Here is a 20806-nt window from a genome sequence, read left to right as displayed (position 1 = left end):
TCAATAATAATAATAATAATAATAATAACCTTACCTTATTAAATGTGGGAACCAACACTTTCTTCCACATGCCTACCCATATTCTCTGCCATTGACCTTTTCATCTCCTTTTTTTTCTTCGTCTACTCTCTCATGCAGAATCCCTATGAAAGCGATCACTTTCCTGTACTATCCACCACACTGGGCAGACAACCCTGTCACCTGTCTAGAATTCTATAATCCCTTGAATCTATACAGCTGAATTATATGCTATCAAGCTTGCCGTAGAAAATATTCTCCATCTGTCCATCCAAAAAGTATCATATATGGAGACTCACAGAGTGCTCTGTTAACCTCATACATTACCTTCCTCACCTACCCATCTTTCAATAAAGCACATAAGAACTAAGTTGATGCATATTCAAGAACACCAGCAAATAGTCATCCTTTGCCAGATCCCAGACCACAGCATACATGGAAATGAAACTGTGGACTGTGCTACCAAACATCTACCTAGCACAGCCTCATCACATCGTTGAATACCATATCTCAGCTACAGATATAATTCAAAGAATATGTAAGGAACAGTGGACACTTCTGTGTCAAGCTCATATGCCTAATAATCTTCTTCAAATTAAACCTAAACCACAGTTATGAGCCTCCAAGCTTCCATGTAAACAGACAACTTAGTAATCCTAGCCAGTGTGTGAATGGGTCACACTCAGCACACACACACACCTTTTTCTCCTCACAGGAAATGATTCTCCCCAGTGTACACACTGAAGCTCTGCTCACAACTTCCATTCAGTTTTATTCCAAATTTTAAAGAACCTTTAATGCTTTGCCCTATCATAGATGATGATGCACATCTGTTGGAGTTTATCTGCTTTCTAAAATGGATACAATTATATGACAGTTTCTGACTTATCATTACAGTCACCTTGTATCATTGATCTTAATATTGTTGATAAGTGCAATATGGCTTAAGTAGCTCTTACACTAGAAATAACGCCATCAGCAATGATAGGGAACTCTATTACAAAAACATTGATAAAACAAAACATATTACAAAACATTAGCTTCTTCCATCAATAAATAGTGCTCTCTGTGTGGATTATCATTTTTTGTCACTGTTTCAATGTGAGAGTTATCGATTGATGATTGCAGCAAGCTGCTAATAACTTTAGTTCCTGGTCATTGGCCAATGAGTTCAAGTTTTCTATTCAAAAGACTATTGTGTGGGCACTTTTGCCACAGATGGAATCTTAATGAAAACCAGGAACTCAGACTTTGACAAAATTTCATGCACTAATCAGGTCCCATTTAGATTATGGAGATCTTTGATTCAGCTAGACAAAGTATTCTTATAAAATTAAATACCATCCTAGCACAGTACCCTGAGAATTACTTTGGGAGTGTTTTGAATGTCTACTTCAAAGCCTTTATACAGAAGCAAATGAACCTCCACTACACCTCATGAGAAAAATGCTATTGCTGAACTGAAGCTAAACTTCAGAGTCTTCCATCACATCCTTTTCAGAAATACCTCTTTGGACCACAATTTATGAAATTTTATGAGAGTAAACTAAATAAAAATAAACCTGCTGGAATCCAATTACATATAATCCTAAGAAAATACACCTTGGAGTATACACCTTGTCAAAATTGACCAGGCAAGAGAGCAGCTGGAGGTGCTCTGTTGAGTGTAAATGTCCTTGTGCAATGAATACTTTGAACCTTGGGGAAAAAATTTATTAGTTTCCTGCAACATCTATGCACAGCTCATTGCTGTGCCCTTTCTCACTGTTATAAAATTTATACTGATGGCTCAAAAATTGGTACTCCTTTGGGTTTAGCAGCAGTATTTGCTTTGTATACTGCTATCTTCCTACCATTGGAATGTAGTATTTATAGTGCACGCTGAAGTATATGTCATTAAAATAACTTTAAAACACATTGACTTGTCTGTTTCACAGACCATAATATATACAACCTCTCTGCGTGCAGCAACTGCTCAGAAAAAGAATTCTTTTTTAATACACCCTATAATGAAACAAATAAAATCCCACTTACAGAATTTTAGAAATTCAGGATTTAAAAATTCAAACAGTTTTGTTCTTTTGGATTCCAGGATGTTCTGACATCCCAGAGCTGTCAGTACATCCTGGAATCCAAAACAGCAGGCAAAGCTGCCAAACATTCAACTACAACAAACATGGCTCAGCTGTCTATACCATACATTGATTATGAAATTATAATCAGGGCCAGCCCCAAAATTTGAGGGGCCCTGTTCAAGAATTACTTGCGGGCCTAGGGTCCTGTGCAAAACTTATGGGCTGTTTTTGTAATAGTGATTTTTTTAATTTTTATTTTTTCAAATTTTACAATAACTAAGAAATAATTAAATAATTTTATATTATACTGAACAAAATTTTTAAATAAGAATTAATATTTAATATGTAATCAACAATATTGTTTAGCAATTGCAGTTATCTCATAAAAATAGGAACATGAATAAATAATAGGAACCAATCATCACACACACACACACACACACACACACACACACACACACACACACACACACACACACACACACACACACACACACACACACACAATACGGATATCATTGAAAGTGAGTATAACATAGAAATTACATTTTTGAACGACGTCCTATGTTTGATATCAAACAAAACATACACATTGAGAATGAAGTATATGCTTTGCTTCTAGCAATTTTCAAGTGAACTAATACAAGCATTCTTGGAGTAACGATAATTTGGGTAAGGCAGTGGGAGTCTCGTTGATAGAAATGCGGAAAAGACGTGGATGATATTATTATTTAGACTGTTTCAGCGTGAGGTTCTGTTTGACAGAACCGGTTGAACATGCTTGTCGCCAGCCCTGATTATAATGCATAGAACTTGCAAAGATAAATGGCTTCAAATCTAGCAGGCACAAACTATTAGCAAACTTTGTCAAATCAAGCAGGCACCACAACCATGACAATTTTGTTTCAGAAGAAATTGGCAGGAAGAAGTAATTTTAGCAAGGACACAAGCAGATCCAGTTATACCACAAATTCTGGGGAAATATGACTTGCTACTGGAATTGGCTTTCCTCACAGGCAGTTTACGAATAGGCCCATAATGGCTACATAATAGGAATTTTAACTTGTCAGTGGTCGTATCCCCAACCATAACAGAAAGGTGCCTCCGTAGCCAGGTGGGAAGGAGCAGCAGTGCGTAGCACACGCTTCTTGATTAGACCAGGGTTCGAGCCTGTCACCACCAAATACGGAGGATGCGGAAAAGTCAGGGAATGACCACCGCATATTCCCGGAGCAATATGGCCTTAGTTGCTAATGCTCCTAAAAACCAAATAACAACAACAACCATAACAGAAAAAAATGGTCACACAGCATCTGAAAAGTGCCCAACTTCCTTTTTATTTTGTTGAAAAAGTTTTTGGTTTTTAAAACTACATGAAGTGTACTACCAATGCTTGACCTGTTACTGAGGGCAAAACTGCTAATATTAGCAGTTTCACTGTCTCCAAAATTTTTTCTTCAATAGAGAATTTGTAAAACAGTGTTTTACATGTTGCTGATTTTGGAAAAAAAATTGTTATACTATATATATAATAATTTCAAATAAGAGTAATATTAAATAGTAATCATTAGAAACAGTTACCTTTTGAAAAATTTTTTTTTTATTAGCTGCTGGTTTGTTTTTATTTTTTCTTAATTTCTATCATTCACTTATTAATATAATTTAGGCTTTTTTTTTTAGCAATACAGTTTAAAACTAAAAGATTAAAACTAAAAAAAACTTAGTTTCATGTTTAAATGAAAAATTATTTTTGTTTCAATTATTAGCTGTTCAAGTAGTGCCAGAACTTACAACCAGAATTGCTGCTGCTACTGTTGACACAGTAGATGGTGATCAAGATAGTAAGAGGTTGGTATAACTTTATAGATTAATTCAAATAATTTATATAAACATTATTAGAAAAGAAATGCAATAGTAATGTTTCCATTTTTTATAATTAGTATACAATGCTATGCAGATAAACAAAAATTCTTAATATTTTAACAAGTTAACTTTAAAAAGATGATTTCGGGAATCCAGTAGTCAAACCATAAAGCTATCACTTATCATAATTAAAATTTCAAAAATTAAATGGCACAAAAGGGACTGCACACAGCACAGTCTATAGTACTTGATCTGAATCATGCTATTTTGTGAAATCAGATTGTTACTGTGTGCTGCGTTGAGGTGAAGTGCTTGATAATACAGCAAAAGGACACAATTCATGGGATACCTGGTTCCTGGGCAACATGACACTGTCACCCCTCTTGCTAGTGGACGAACCCACCACTTAGCAGTTATATAGGTATATTGCATCACTACATTCATGTAGACGGTAATTCGATGTCATTATGGATAAACATCGTGAGTTAAGACTTTGAAAGAGGGATGATAGTGGGTGCCTGATGCATCGGTCATTCTATCGCGGAGGTGGTACAGAAATTGCACTATCCCCGTTTGACAGTATCGAGAGTGAATTGGGAATATGCCATTTCCAGAATAACATCATCTCATCGTGGACAGCCCTGTGGGCAGAAAGGTGGTGGATGAACGTGGCCGTTGACATCTGTCTCGCGTTGTTTCAGCTAACCGGAGAGTGATAGTGGCACATATCACCACCAACTTCAAAGAGGGCGGTGTCAGAAATGTCTCTGCCGAGACCATCAGGTGATCATTAGCCTGAATAGCTTATGGGAGCTGCCGACCCACCAGAGTCCCATTGCTAACACCACGACACAGGACTCTATGCCTCAACTGGGCGAAAGAACATTGGCACTTGTTGGGTCCCGTTTCCTGATGAGTCCCGTTTCCAGTTATTTATAGTTATTTCAAGCAGATGGGAGGGTGTGTATCTGGTGGAAACCACATGAAGCTATGCATCTGTCATGTCAACAAGGAACTGTTCAGGCAGGTGGATGGTCGATAACGATCTGGGGCATGTTCAACTGGCACACGTTGTGACCTCTGGTATGTCGATGCATCTCTGAACAGTTCAGGTTATGTGTCCATCCTTGCAGACCATCTGCACCCCTTCATGGTCTTCACGCACCCACAGAACAATATGCCTCCTCAAAGCGCCATGGTGACTAGATCATGGTTTGAAGAGCATTCTGTAGATTTTACCACCATGGAATAGCCTCCCCCATTCACCGGATATGAACCCTGTGGAGCATCATCTTTGGGTTGCTATGGAAAGGTATGTTCGAACTTTGGATCCTCCGCCCAAGAATGTGATGGAATTATGGACAGTGGTGCAGCAAGCATGGATGGAAATACCTGTGGAACGCTTTCGTGAACTAGTGGATTCAATAACTAGCCATGTGACTGCCCTTATCCAGGCGAAAGGTGGGCCTACTCGTTACTAGGTAGATATCCCATGATTTCTGTCCACTCAGTGTTAAAAGATGTTTATTGTAGAACTTATTTTTTTCTCAGTGAAAGTTGATGTGTGATGGACCAAGCAATAAAACAGTTAGGCTGTCATATGAAAGTTAGTACTGAAAACAGTCTTCATCAAAGCAAAGTACAGATGATAAGTGACCACTTGAGATGGCAACAGTGCTGCCAACAGTACATCAATGGTAGGGATCTTTGTCAGAATTCTGCAGTTTCTCGGCAAAATTCAGCATTGTATTCCAAATAAACAACATAAAAACTGAGAATGACAATGTTTGATGTGTTTTCAGATCAGATCCAAGTGAATCGATGAGTTACGTGACTCTGATTAGAAACAGAAATCTGTGGCTTACAGAATTATTGCCTGTATTGTTTTGGTCAGTATGTAAAGGAGCATTTTCTTTAAATTTTCTGGCAAAGCATGCAAAGAAAAATAGCAGTGTCTTCTTTTCTTATGTAATCACATCACTAGGAGGAGGAGGTTATGTTATTTGGTTTTTAGGAGCATTAGAACTAAGGCCATATTGCTCTGGGGATATGCAGTGGTCATTCCCTGACCTTTATGCATCCTCTGTATTTGGTGGTAACAGGCTTGAACCCTTGTCTAATCAAGAAGCGTGTGCTACGCACTGCTGCTCCTGCCCACCTGGCTACGGAGGTGCCTGGAGGAGGAGGGTGAATCACATAGGTCCACTTTATATCAGTGGTTCAGCCTTTGATGATCCTGCTCAGGTTGCTGAAAAACTGAATAAGTACTTGACATCTAAATTCACATGTGAGGCATTCTTTAAGGGATTGGATGCCAGAAGTATATCAAACTCTAACAGGGAGATAAAGGATTTTATAATAACTGAGAGGAAAGTGGAAGAGAAATTGCTGAAGTTAAATGTAAGAAAGACACCTGGGGTGGATGGGAGTTATTCAATTATATATATATATATATAACTGTTTTTACCCTTAGTAACCCTAACACAGTCCATGCACGTTTCCTGGGGACCCTCTCAAGAAAGTCTAGAAATCCCCAATGTCTTGCTTTCCAAGCTACTGCTGCACGTTCTAATAGAAACAATGCAAGAATCACATTCACTTCTGCCTGCAGCTGCTGTTAATATGTTACTCTGCATATCTCCCAAGGCTAGCAGTTTTCTGACCCACCTAACACTGCCTTAATAGCATCAGCAAATATTCTCACACCCCTTCTGTTTAAGTGCATCCTATCCCTTTAGAAGCAGCCTCTCTTGTTAACAAGCATAGACCATTCTGAGAAAAATTCTACCTAGTGAGTTTTGCATAGTCTCTCCAAGGACAAATTGATTGAAAAGGCTCTCATCCTGTACTTCCTCCTATCGTGTCCAGGCAAGACTGCAGACACTTATAGTTCTAATATTAGTTATTTTTTATCGATGTTGCTCTGTACTTAATGAAACCCTCTGATCTCCTACTCTTAATATCTTTAGTACCAACATGTACAACAATATCACCTTTTGTGTTCTTTAAAGATGATTGCTGCTCTATGTCATTAACATTCAAATCTACCTTAGCCCCTTACAGACATAAGTCCTATTCCACTTTTTCTGACAATTGAGTCACCAACTATAGCTATTTCCTTTAATACCAAAGATCTCTTCTGTGAAGGATGGCTTTGTGTAGTCTGATGCTGGAGCATGGGCATAAACTTTAGGCTGGACAGCTGAGCAGGGCATCAACCCTGTTCTTTTAGCACTTGTAATCACATCAAAATTCTGTTTGTTCTTAACTTCCTCATGCTCTTTTCAACAACCAGACACAAAGGCACGCCATATGGATGTATCATGTCCTTCACAAAAAGAGCATAAGTAATATGCACACACACACACACACACACACACACACACACACACACACACACACACACACACACACACACACACACACACACACACACACACACAGCACAATCTTGATTCGTAGGAGACGTTCCTTTGGAAGTTCTCGCCAAAATATTCCTGCTATTTTGAGCACTTTGCTTTGCTACTCTTGTCTCAGGAATCATTTTAAAATTAAAATTTAAAACATGCTTGCATTGCTATAAATTTATAGTTTCTAGGTCTCTTCTGATACTGATTATATTGCTACAAAACTACACAGAAACCTCCAAGTATTACCTAATCAATACTATAAAAATGACTGTAAGCAGAATTTGAATATTCTTATCAAACAATACAATGGTGGCAAAAAACTAAGTATAAATCTTAATATAAGTTTATCTAAGTATATAATGTCAAAATTATTTTTTGCATCCCATTCCTTTGTTACTGTGTCACAATACCTGATCATATTAGTCAGACAAGATCTTAGCAAATCTGTGCTGTGATTTCTGTATAACTGCCTTCCTTCAAGATGATCCTGCTTTACTTCTTTAACCAATGATTTCACTATTTTTATTGGAACAGAATCAGGCTTCCAGCTCTGTAGTTGCTCACTTCAGTCTTCAATTTCCTTTTGAGAATAGGAGAGACAATTGCACATCTCCAGTTCCGTAATAACCTCCCTGGAATCCAAGGATGTAGATTCTATGTGGTTCTTAACCAAGAATGTGACTTCCTCCTTTCTGTGCTGTCTATCCTTCCTGTATCCATTATATTCACCCTATTCAAATTCTTATTCATTATGCCTGTTTAGCACTTTATTTCCAATATCCTTATGTTGCCTGCATTTGATGACTTGACCAATATTTATTATTGGCAACGATGTAAGAAAGCAAGCTTTTACAGAATCAGAGAGAGAGAGAAGAGAGAGAGAGAGAGAGAGAGAGAGAGAGAGAGAGAGAGAGAGAGACTTCTCATATCACCTGTCTATCCCTGCTAATAGTTTGTTTAGTTCCTTTTTTGAATTTATTCAAACTATGAACTTCAACAACACCTGTTGGAAGTTTGTTCCAGCAATCAACTACCTGCTGGCTAAAATCAAATTTCCACACATCTATTCCACAATCATCCTTCCTCAATTTGAATTTGTTTCCCCTCGTGTGTGTGTGGTTTGAGCAAGACATAGGATTCTATATCCATGAACTTATTCAATCCATTCATAGCTTTAAACACCTCAATCAGATCTCCTTGTAGGTGCCTGTTCTCTAGACACTGCAGTTTGCAGAAATGAAGCCTTTCCTGGTAGAGCACCCTTTTGTTCCTCTCACCTATGAGACTTCAACTTCATCATACTTGTTTCTGTATTCCTATCATCAGTGTAGAAGCAAGTGTATATATACACTTGTTTTTTCTTTTAGAACTCTAAAAGAACCCTTGGCCATGAGGAACTCAACAGGCTCAGTACCCCCAACTCCTTTTTTTCCCCAGGCTTCTATATGCTCCAGTAGAAGCACTGCAAGAATTAATTTTACCTCTGCTAGCAGCTGCCTTTAAACTATTAGTCTGTCTTTCCCAAACTAGCAATTTTCCAACATATCTACCACTAGCATCGGATGATATTCTTACACTCCTATGAGAAAAATTTTACCCCATGAGCCTTGCACAGTCTCTTTGGATCTAAATTGATTGACTAGGCTTTTGTCCAGTAGTTCCTCCTATCAAGTCTGGGCAGAATTGCAGGTACTTTAAAATTTAGTCCTAACTTGTGACTTTTTTTTGAACGTTTGCTTATACCTGTTAATTAAATCCTCAGATCTCCTGTTCTTAATGTCATTAGTCTCAACATAAACAATATTGCTGTTTTTCTCTTAAAAGGTGATAGCTACACCACAACATTATTTCTTTTATTCCCTGACATACCCTGGTTCCATTCCACCTGTTGTTTTTACACAATGTTATTTCCTGTTTCTCCTGACAGTGTCAACCAACATTAGCTAACTCAGTGTAATTAGCACCCTTTACTGATTAGTGTGTCACTATGTTGTCTAATCCATTGTGGGGTCTAATGTTGAGCTGGGCTGCTAAGTCCTTGATGGGTCTCTTCTTTTAAATATCTTCTAGGGCAGCGGTTTTCCCAATCTTTTTTTTTTTACTCATGTACCCCTTTCAACATAATATTTTTATCGAGAACCCCTAAGCCTATATTCTCTGAAATCATATAAAAGTGCTGAATTTTCATTATAAAATATTTCCAGCATTACATTTTTATAAACAACATTGCATAATAAAAATTAAGTATTGCTGAGCATTCTGGTCTTTCCAAAGCCTATTGGTTACAAATTTTGCCTATCTCTGTTCCCGCCTCTTTCAAAACCAGATGGTTCTGTTGCCACATCAGCCAAAGATAAAGCTGACCTGCAAGCAACCTATTTTTCTTCCAACTCATGTATTGATGACCTGGGTAAATCACCTCAAACCGTTCCCAGTACACTCCGTTCAATGAATCCTACAGTTTTCCATCAGAAGGATTTTGTTGAATCTGATGCTATGAAAGCTCCAGGTCCTGATGGTATTTCTCCACTTGTTCTCAAACTTGTGCCCATGAGCTTACTCCTGTTTTGTGTTGTCTTTCTTCACTTTCTTATTTCAAAGGCATTTTTGCTTCTGCTTGGAAATTTGCTCATATCAAACCAGTTCCTAAAAAGGATGACAAATCCCTTTCATCCAATTATCATTCCATTGCGATTACTTCTACTCTTTCCAATGTAATGGAGAAATAAATTAACTGCCAACTCTTAAACTATCTGGAAATCTTTCATCCGGTCAATGATCGCCAGCATGGATTCCATCAGTGTTGTTCCACTGATGATATTCTGGCTTATGTACATCTATGCAAGAACTTCTAGAAGAGACAGAAAACGGAATGAAGACATAAGAGAGAAAACGGAAGTGAAAAAGAATATTGACACTATCGAAGAAAAGCATTTCACATGGTTTGGACATGTAAAATAGATGCAAGAAACTAGATATCCAAAGGATATCCTGGAATGGATATCTCCTAGGAGAAGAGGAAGACCTAGTAGGATATGGATGGATGGATGGATGGAGACCAGGAGTGCATGACAGCAAGAGTTTTAACTGACCAAGACATCTTGAACTGCACTTTATGGCGGGAAAACATTCCTACCAAAAAATAACTTGTAGGCTGAGGAAACCCATTATAAGTGGAAACACTCTTCTTGAAGAAGATGTACATCTATGGACAAATTCAATGGAAAAGTTTTTGGTGAAACTCAAGCCATTGCTCTTGACATTTCAAAGGCTTTTGATCATGTTTGGCATAAAGGTGTTCTAAATAAGCTTCCATCCTATGGTTTGTGAGATTTGTAATTGGGTATCCAGTTTTCTCTCTAACTGCTTACTGTGGGTGAGGGTAGATGGCTTTCTGTCTTCTTATTTCTCCAATAAATGCTGGTGTCCCCCAAGGTTCAGTTTTTTCTCCCACACTTTTCCTCTTGTATATTAATGGCCTTCTTCCATTGACCAGAAATCCTATCCATAGTTTTGCTGGTGATAGCCCATTACTTTCCACCTTCCAGTTTGAGAAACCATGCCCTTCTGAAACAGCTTCAACTTCTCGAGTATCCACTGCCAAATCCTTAAATGCTAATCTCCAGGAATTCTCCAGTGGGGCAAAGAAAACTTACATTTAATCCTTGTAAAACTCAATCTTGTCTTATATCTCGCAAAACGGATTCTTCTGCTCCTATGCTTATCTTCGATGACACTTCAATTTCTAGGCAAGATCTTGGGGAATACCCTGATTTCTAATCTCTCTTGGCACAAACACATTACAAATATTGCTTCCTCTCCTTTTCCCTTTCGCTCTCGGCAAAAAGAGAAAACCAAGCTGTTTTCTTCCAAACAACTGTTCACTCTGTACAAATCGCAAATCCGCCGTACCATGGAATAGTGTTCCCACATCTAGACCGGTGCTCCCAAATGCTCTCTGAAGCTTCTAGATTCCATTCAGAAGAGGGCAGTTAGCTTAATTAATGACTCATCTCTAACAGAGTCTCTCCACTCTGTCTTTTAGATGTTCTGTTTCTGCCACATGTCTTTTCTATCGATGGATACTTCCATGGGCACTGTTCTTCTGAATTGGCTTCTATAATTCCCACTCTCTCTTTTAAAGCAGTCCGAACATGTGATGCAACCAGTGAACATCCTTTTACTGTCCAACTTGAAACTCACAGAACTAACTTTTCTTCTTACTCCTTTTTGTTCCAGAAAACGGCATTCAGCTGCCATTTTCTGGAACAACTTTCCTTCATACATGTTTCCTGAAAATTACAATCTACAGAAGTTCGAGTCTGATGACAACAAATATCTTCTTTCATCTTTTCAACACATGCATGGTACTAAGTAAAAAAAAAAAAAGGTTCTAAAAAAAAAAAGTACCTATACTTAACAATGATCCTTGAGAATGAAAAAAAATATATATAGTATCGAAAACATATTTATTTAGGAAAGGTTGTTTAGGCATGGGTAATGCCCTTCCATCATTTCTACTACCCGGGTAGTATGAATGCATTGTTTATTCATATCTCATATTGTGAATGAACCTTCAGAATGAGTGGGCGAGGTATTGCACTGCTTTGAATAAGTAACTTCACCAGACTAATTGTTACTTATTCTTGGCTGATACCACCACCCAGATGGCACCGTTTCGAAGCTTGTTGGCTTGTTGGTGGGTGGGCAGGTACCCTGTTGTTGCAGTAGTGACAACTGGTTATGAAGTATAACTCTGCAATATGAGAGATACTTGATGGTGTGCATGGTTTAATCTTAAACTATTTCTTGACTGAATGTCCAAGAGTATGAAAAAGGTTGTTTATGCATGGGTAATGCGAGGTATAATCAGATGCATGCATGCATACTACCTGGGTAGTAGAAATGATGGAAAAAGGTTGTTTATGCATGGGTAATGCGAGGTATAATCAGATGCATGCATGCATACTACCTGGGTAGTAGAAATGATGGAAGTGCATTACCCATGCATAAACAACCTTTTTCATACTCTTGGACATTTAATCAAGAAATTATTTTATTTAACATGATAAACTGTAAGATAGTAAAGTAATTATAAGGAATTGTGGGAGATTTCTTTGGCAATTCTTTACTTTTTATTTAATTTGAGTTTACACTATTGTTTATTATTAGTTATATTTTGTAGTTTACAATAATATACCTATGTAAATCTAAGAAGATGCCATTATGGAATTTTTAGTGTGAACCCCCTGGAACACTTTCGCGAACCCCCAAGGGTTTGCGAACCACCGGTTAGGAACTGCTGTTCTAGGGCATCAATTCTGTTATTCAGGCTCTCATATGCACCCATTAAAACACTGTCCGGTTATAGGTAGCATTGCAAAAAGGCAAAAAGAAGTGTACTATAAATTTCTGATTCATGTGAGAACTGCCATTGTCATTTCTCCTTGACCCAATGCATTCCTGTTAATTTGAGTCATTTGCTTTGCTATGCAGACCTGATTCATGATTTTAGTCTAAAATTAATTTAAAAATACTACACAAAACCAAGAGATACTATTTCCAGGTTATGCGACAGAAGTACGTATCACACTATTGTAAGTTACATTAAGTACTATATGATTCAGTTACACCATAAAATTGTGTTTGTATTGTGAAAAACTTCTAATATTAATTATACTCCTACAGAATTATATAGAAGAATACTCAGTAGCATTTATATAATTCTTATGTCAATGCATTGAACAAGAACACCAAAGTCTTTCTCACTTTGAATTTCATTTGTTAAGCAATTTCAAAGGCCTAGTAAGAAACAGTTTCACCTACTACATCAGAAACACACAAATAATAACTGTCCCTTATTTTAAACCAAAAGAAAACAAAACCCAATAATTTTAAGTAAATTCCTGATTCATGTGAGGAATTTTACTATTAAGTGGAAGTCCCACTCCCCTCAATCTAACTGGGAGTTTGAATGATGCTATGATAATTGAAAATAGACAACAAATGAAGTTTATTACAATTAAAAGTGAAAAAGTTACCAAACACTCTAGTTATAATAAGAGTATCCTTGACTCAGATGAAGTCTCCATAGATTGGAGATGTACAAATCCCTCTCCTTTCACTGAGGTGACTTGAAGAGGGAAATGAGTAATTTTTGGCTTATTATTTTGATTTCTGTGCCACAAAAAATATGAGTTTATAGTTATACAAGATTATCTGAAAAGGAATTGAGCTGTAAGGCAATTACAGTATAGATCTGTTAGGGATCTGTGGAGCATGCCTGACTAACCTGATTCAGTACTATGATGTTTTCACCAAGGAACTGGATGCAAAGAATAATTTTGAGATTGTATATATTGTAAATCTTTTGATACAGTCTCTGTTGTCCAGTTTCAATTCTATACCTCAGATGCCAAAAAGTGGCATCTGAGGTATAGAATTGAAAATTGCAAGTTTTTATATTTGGGTAGCAGTAATCGTTGAATAATATATCACTAGGGTAACCAAACTAAAGATAGGATAATGAAAAGGACTTGAAAAAAGTTGTTAAAAAGCACTAATTTAATTATAACTGATGGTTTTGTAAATAGTTACATATGTCCATCCTCAGTTTGATTGGAGAATATTTAGGGTTGTAATCTGCTTTTGTACTATACAATCTAATATGAAGTTCTCTGAGCACTGCAGACAGGTTTCTAGAATAGCTTATAGAGCTCTCTCTCTCGCCGATGCGCCAACAACTAACTAACTAACTAACTCTCTCTCTCTCTCTCTCTCTCTCTCTCTCTCTCTCTCTCTCTCTCTCTCTCTCTCTCTCTCTCTCTCTCTGTGATTTGATGTTATATGATGTGTAGGAACCTTGTCATTAGAAAACAGGCCTTGGGGGTCGGGCTGCATTTCACTATAATTTCTTGTCACAACCGACAAACTGGTTAAGTCAGACTTTATTAAAATAAAATATGAAATATACATAAATAAAGCATTAAAGCAGATATAAAACAAGATAAAAGTGCTAAAATAAAGGAATAAAATAAATATTTTGGGGCGAGGTGTCCCTTCATCAGCTTGTTAGTGTATGGTGCACTGAGTATATATGCACTGGTTAATATAACAGAAGATTGGGCATGATCATAAAATTGCAGCTCCGGTGCTGATGATGCAGCATTACGAATGCTTAATGTACGCCAGCACTCTTTGCACTATAGGAATGGCAGACTCCATAATGGGGTGTATATGAATTTCCCTATTGAGATTCATAATATGATTGCATATGGCAGTGTGGAGTGCCTCAAGCCACAAGAGCTGGTGGTAATTACGTGAGTAGCCAACAGCTTCAGCATCATGATTAGGATCAAGGTTATGTTGCTTAACCCAGTAATGCTCAGCAACATCAGAACATTCAAAATTTGTGGTATGGAGGGCTACCTCATGCTCTGAAACATGATCTCTTAACCTCCTGGCAGTCTCATCAACATAACACATCCCACAATTAGACACATAATACAGTAAATGGAACTGCTCCGCAGAAAAGGAGGAATAGGTATTTTCACTCTGGAAATGATAGAATGTAATTTCCTACCAGGGACTTGTACACACCGTATATGGTAAGAGTGTAAAATTCTAGCAAGATGCTCAGTTGTGCCTGGATAGTAGGGGACGTAGGCATTAGAATAAACTCATTATTGTGGAGAAGCTATGATTGGGTGACAAAATTACAGCCTTGTAACTCACACTTATCCATAACACCAGGAAGATAACTGCAATTAGAAAGCTCAGTTCTTACCTTTGAAATCTCCAATTGCCTATACTAATGGAACTGGAATGGATCCATGCACGGGTAAACAAAGTACTACGTAAGTGTCCAGCAGCATGTGCAGACCCATAATTAGTAAACTGACCTGCACACATAGGCTTCCTGAAGATGGAGGTTGTAAAGTGTGTACCCACACGTCTCATATCTGGTGAGTATGGGCTTGGCACACCCAGGGTCCTAAGCTGGATATCATCATTTTTCTCTTTCTTGGTGATTCCCTTCTACTTTTCTTTCTCTCTCTCAGGGTAACTCGGGATTTTTTTTTTTTGGCTGGTGCAGCATAAGCCTCAGGCTTCCTTGCACCATATAGCTTAATAACAATAATAAATAATAACAGGGAGACCACATCAAAGGAAACCGTGACCTTGCTCTCAGAAATGGTAAAATCCTTAATAACACTAGCGAATAAAAAATATTTTTTGTCATACTTCCACAATGAAAATATGTGATTCTGGAGGGAATAAATGAGCATAAAAAGTCTATCATGTCTACATCAAAAAATGTACCAATGTTTAATGTTAAAATAAATGGATATATACGTATAACTCAAGTTTGTAATACAAGTGTAAAAAATATTATACATTCTCTATAACTCATTTAACTTCACATAAATTGCGAAATAGTTATATTTCAATAATGTATAATCAGCATACCTGTAATTGTCCTTAAAAAATGTTTGCTACTAAGGGATTTTCTCTTGTATTCCTATTTACTCTCCCTCACAAGGAACTGCCAGTAATCCCCCATCATTACAGGATCCTAGTAACCTTGTAGTGATTTTCCATCATGGAAATATCTTCATGAAACCACTACCCTTGTTCATCACTCATATCACCCAGATTTTCTGGGAAAAATTTCAAGTTGGGAATGAAGAAAATGAATTTTAAACGTCATTTGACAGCCCATGTTTTTTGTGGCACTCGAGTAAATGAGACACCAGCATTTCATAGTTTTCTTCTTTTCTATTATCCAAAAAACCATGTGCTGCCTTAAATGATTGCCAAGCTGCCAATTCAACCTCCTTTAACTGAGTTTCAAACATTGTTTTTCAGGAGTTTCCTAATTTGGAGTCCTATGAAAATTCCTTCCTTAAGTTTGGCATATGTTAAATTAGGAAAAACACTTCTCAAATATGCAAATACGTCACCTTCTTTGTCTAGTCCCTTCATGAAATTTTTCATCAATCCAAGTTTGATGTGCAGGAGTGGAAGAAGAACCTTGTTTGATTGCACTAAAGGAATATATTTTACATTACATTGTCCTGGTATGAACTCGTCCCGCTTGTTTCAATGTTGCACAACATAATTTTCTTCTGTCGCACAGCTGTCCCACAAACACAAAAAACAACATTTTGTGAAATCCCCTGCTAACCAACAAAAACAAACCAATAACCTTAAGATAATTGCATATGTTCCAACCATAATGCTGGTATTTTATAGCATGTAGAACCTTATTAGACATGTTTTTGTGACTTTCTCTAAGTCCAGTTGAATAAAAACACAGGAACTGATGGAAATTCTTTGCCATTACGAAGCAAAACTGCTTTTAAACTTAATTTTGAAACATCTATGAATAAACGCCATTCATCTGACTTAAGCACGCCACCTAGTTCTTTCAGAAGTCCAATAATGGCTTTGCAAAAACACATACTATCCTCTGTAGCAAAGTATTTTGAAAACTTTTCATGTCTTTTTCGAAATACTGAAATCTTTGTTCCTGCTGCGAGTATATTCCCCTGCTGTAACCTAGAACCTAACAGTTTGGCATGTTCTTTCGGCAAATTTAAGTCTCAAACCAATCATTCAACTCATCTTGTTTGATTACATGTACCTCACTACCTGAACTTACTGGCTGATAGTCAACATCTTGTGAAGTGGTTGGAGGGCCCTTGAGGGTAAGAGGGCCACACCATCCTACTCTTGAGGGGCAGTTTATATTTGGAGGATAGATTTACAACCTTGAGAACATGTCACGATCAATTAATACTTTTAAAACCTTGGCACAGCCTACAAAAATCCTCACCAAAAATGCTGAGTGTGCTCTCTTCAAATTGTAAATTGTTACATCGGAATTTGAGCCTAATAGGTTCAAATTTTGGGCATATTTTGGTAAAACGTAACTCCCTCTCTATTTAATAACTGTGACATAATGTGAAGTCATGATTATTTTCGAAATATACGCATAAAAATTGGTTAAAAACAGCATTTAAGTTCTTGGAGGTAAAAATCTTGTTGGCTAGTGTAATCTGTAAAAAGGGCACACTGCTAGATACAGTATGGTGAGTCCTCCCAACAAGGTGTGCTAACAGCCTGGCAGTATATTTGGAAAGTTCATATGTGGATGTGTTACAACAAGAAACAATATGTCGCAAGGTTTATGGATATTTGGAAGTCCATAAAATTGCGGAAGCTGGCAACCCATTGCATGAAGTTTCCAATTATGTTCTTTGTAATCCTGTTAGAAAGAAACCAGGCACACAAAGAAACACAAGCTTATTGGCTTTAGATTCCAACTTCTCTAGTGCCTTAATGGGAGAAGCCTGTATTGATTCATAGGCCTCACGATCTTGTAAAAGGAAGAAGGCCTTGCACATGTAATCAGATTTATCCATAACAACAGTGCTATGGCCCTTATTGGCGGGTAAGATTACAATGCTTTCCTGTTGGCAATGCTTGAGATTGGTAAAGGCAGATCAAACATGTTGTGGGATAGAAGCAGTTCTAAAGCAAATTTCTCTTTATGCAATCAGCCAAGCGAAGCTTCCACCCATACCAATTGAGTAATGGGAACATTATAATCACACATATTATAATCAACTTAAAAATAGTTTAACAACATAAATATTAAATATAGTAACAATAGTTAAATCTACTTTTAATGTATTTGATATGTATCTACCAATCACGAAACTCATCTAGTGCAATCAGCAGGTGAGGATGATGCAAAAGCTGCTGTGCTTCACAAAAACTGTTACATATGTCTGTCTGTCTGGGGAATATCTTAATCTTCCCAGACAGGCATTGTAATCTTTGGACGTACTAGGTATCATCATTATTATTACTGCTGTGTTTTAACTACCTTGGTCATCATTATTGTATTTATTAATTAATTTTCTTATTCAGTCCGCTAATGCACTTGCGCAAATGGTTGTGCTGTGTTTGTGCTCCTGAAAAAGTGAGCTAAATGAATGGTTTCTGATGAATCTGCTCTAACATTTTTATACTGTCTGAATCAGTGAGTTATGTTCGTCACATCCATCAAGAAAGAAGACGTTTTGGAAAGATAGTTTTCATGCTATAACGAATGAAATTTGTTTCCTTTCTACAAGGCATCTCAGATTGTTTCCGTAGGCGCCCCAGAAGCTGGGAAGTATCAACGAAAGGATTATTCCATCGCAGTATAACCAAGGTCAGTCACTTTACTGTTTTTGTCCAATAATAGCATGCAGGGACACCTGCCTTTGTTCTTACAAAAAGGACTGTGCCTTTTAAAAGACCCTCTGCTAGTTAATCTGCAGTGGTGTGAAATCCAGAACTGTTGCTTAAATGTTGTTTAAATTTAGGAATGTTGTTAGGAATGCCTGTTGCTTAAATTAGGAATTTACTAAGCATATCTTTAAAATTCGCTCTCTGAATGAATTGTTGTGAATTCTGAAGAATTTTAACTAAAGTTCACGGATACGTTTAGTACAAAATTATTTCAGATAGCAATAATTCTGTGTTGTATATCTGATACTTTGTATATTCGTATATTGTATATTTTTTATTGTTTAATCTCAAAAGAAATTCTGTGTACCTATTGTTAATTACAATGGCTCTGCAAATGCAAATTATTTGCCAGTTGTGCAAAAAGAAATGCAAAACTTCGACTCGTGGAAGGGACCTTGTTGTATAAATCACAGGCAATCAGATGAAACATGAAAATAACTTAGGCTCCAGCCCAGCTGATCCCTCAAGCCCTTCCGACGGTGAACCTCAGTGTTTCAACTGTCCCTCATCATCAATGGATGCTCGGCAGAGAGGGTTATCCAAGGCCACACCTCATGACGTGGCATCAGAGCAGACAAATCGCTCCTTCTTTCACCTCCTTAACCAAGAAGTTTCACAAGATGAAAATCCAAATGAGCTGACCACAAAATTCATTTTTCAAATCTTGGACACACACAAATCCATGATGGTCTCTCTTCTTGATGAAACTAAAAAAATCAGATTGGAAAATGCGCAATTGCATGAATTTAATTATATTTTACTAAAGAAAATTTTGGATTTGACAGATCTTATTTGAAACTCCAACAGTTCATTAAGTCCTACATACAATTAGACGAAACCCATGGAAAATTCTACTTTCCAGCCAACCCCTGCTCCTGTTGCAGAAGCCACTTACACATCTATTATAAAGCAAACTCCATACCCTCCAGTATATGCTCCTGTCCCCAGTCAGTCTCAGAAAACATCTAAGGATGTCAATCGAACTGCAAATCCACTCCTAGAAGATGTCATTTTCTCTAAGTGGCGGACAGATCTCATCAGAAGACAGCGGAATCTATCTGCCTCTAATCACACAGGCAGACGTTGACATCCTCCTCCTGTTGTGGGAACAGCTACCAACTCTACAATCAGAGCAATCTCCAGAACCAAAAGTTCGACCAAGGGTATTTTTGTCTCGAGACTTGAACCCCAACTCTGCAATAGAGATAGAGAAGTAGAGCAGCACATCAGAACGCAGCGATACTGCAATAAAAATGATTTCTAAACATGAGTTGTACAGCTCTTTCTACATTCAATGCCAGCAAACAGACTTTGATGAATTACTGAAGGACCACTGTTGGCCTGTGGGAACTATCATTTCGACCTTTCTATGGGCGACCCCCTGTTCCTGGCCCTAGGTTACCAGCTAGTGACTTAGCTATCGAAACAAGTGAGCATGAATGACAATCCGTGTGTTTTTCAGATATTCAGGAATCTCTACAGGAAATAACATCTAACAATGATTCATCTGTCTCTTCAGCCTACCAGAATTTGAATGACATTAACTCTTGTGAAAACATATTTCTACCCTGTCACTTGCCAACAATTAAGCCAAACAACTTATGCCCTACTACAGCATCAAAAGATGCAATTACTGTATTCTATATGAACACACAGTCTTGTAAAACATAATGATGAAATCCTCGCTCAACTGACATCATGGAATCTGCATCCAGAGCTGGTGGTTTTTACTGAGACCTGGTTCTCTCCTGAGGTTTCAATCCAAATTCCAGACTACTCTCTTTTTCAAAGGTGGTGGAGTTGCTATTTATGTTCATAGTCATCTGCGATGCTCTGCCTTTCCTATCTCAAATCTGCCTGATCAAGCTTGTGAACTCACTTTTATCCGCATTGCCTCTTTGGTGATCGGGTGTCTATACCAACCTCCCTCAGCTTCAGTTAACAGCTTCCTTGTAACTCTTGACAACACCATCTCATTTCACAAGCAAATCCTTAAGCCTTTTACTGACTGGTAACTTTAATATTAACATTCTTCAAAGCTCTTCCTCTCAGGTGCAAGACCTCCTAGATGTCATTACTTCAAATGGTTTCTCTGTTCTTACCGATAGAGATATCCCGACTAGAATGGGAGAGTCC

At 37.5% G+C, this 20806-nt stretch overlaps 1 protein-coding gene across 8 annotated transcripts in view; it reads left to right on the top strand.

Annotated features, from left to right (window-relative positions):
- Positions 1-20806, top strand: part of LOC150086883 (uncharacterized) — a 791472-nt gene that overhangs the window by 506155 nt on the left and 264511 nt on the right. For all 8 annotated transcript variants that reach the window (XM_090371653.1, XM_090371652.1, XM_090371655.1 and 5 more), the window contains one exon: positions 3860-3941. In XM_090371653.1, coding sequence (XP_090227779.1) covers positions 3860-3941 — 82 coding nt within the window. The remainder of the gene's footprint in view (positions 1-3859; positions 3942-20806) is intronic.

Source organism: Mastigoproctus giganteus, chromosome 4 (genome assembly GCF_048544385.1).
Source record: "Mastigoproctus giganteus isolate SK-2022 chromosome 4, ASM4854438v1, whole genome shotgun sequence".
Taxonomy (NCBI): Eukaryota; Metazoa; Arthropoda; class Arachnida; order Uropygi; family Thelyphonidae; genus Mastigoproctus; species Mastigoproctus giganteus.
Note: the sequence above shows the minus strand (reverse complement) of the source record. Positions and strands in the feature narration are given on the sequence as shown.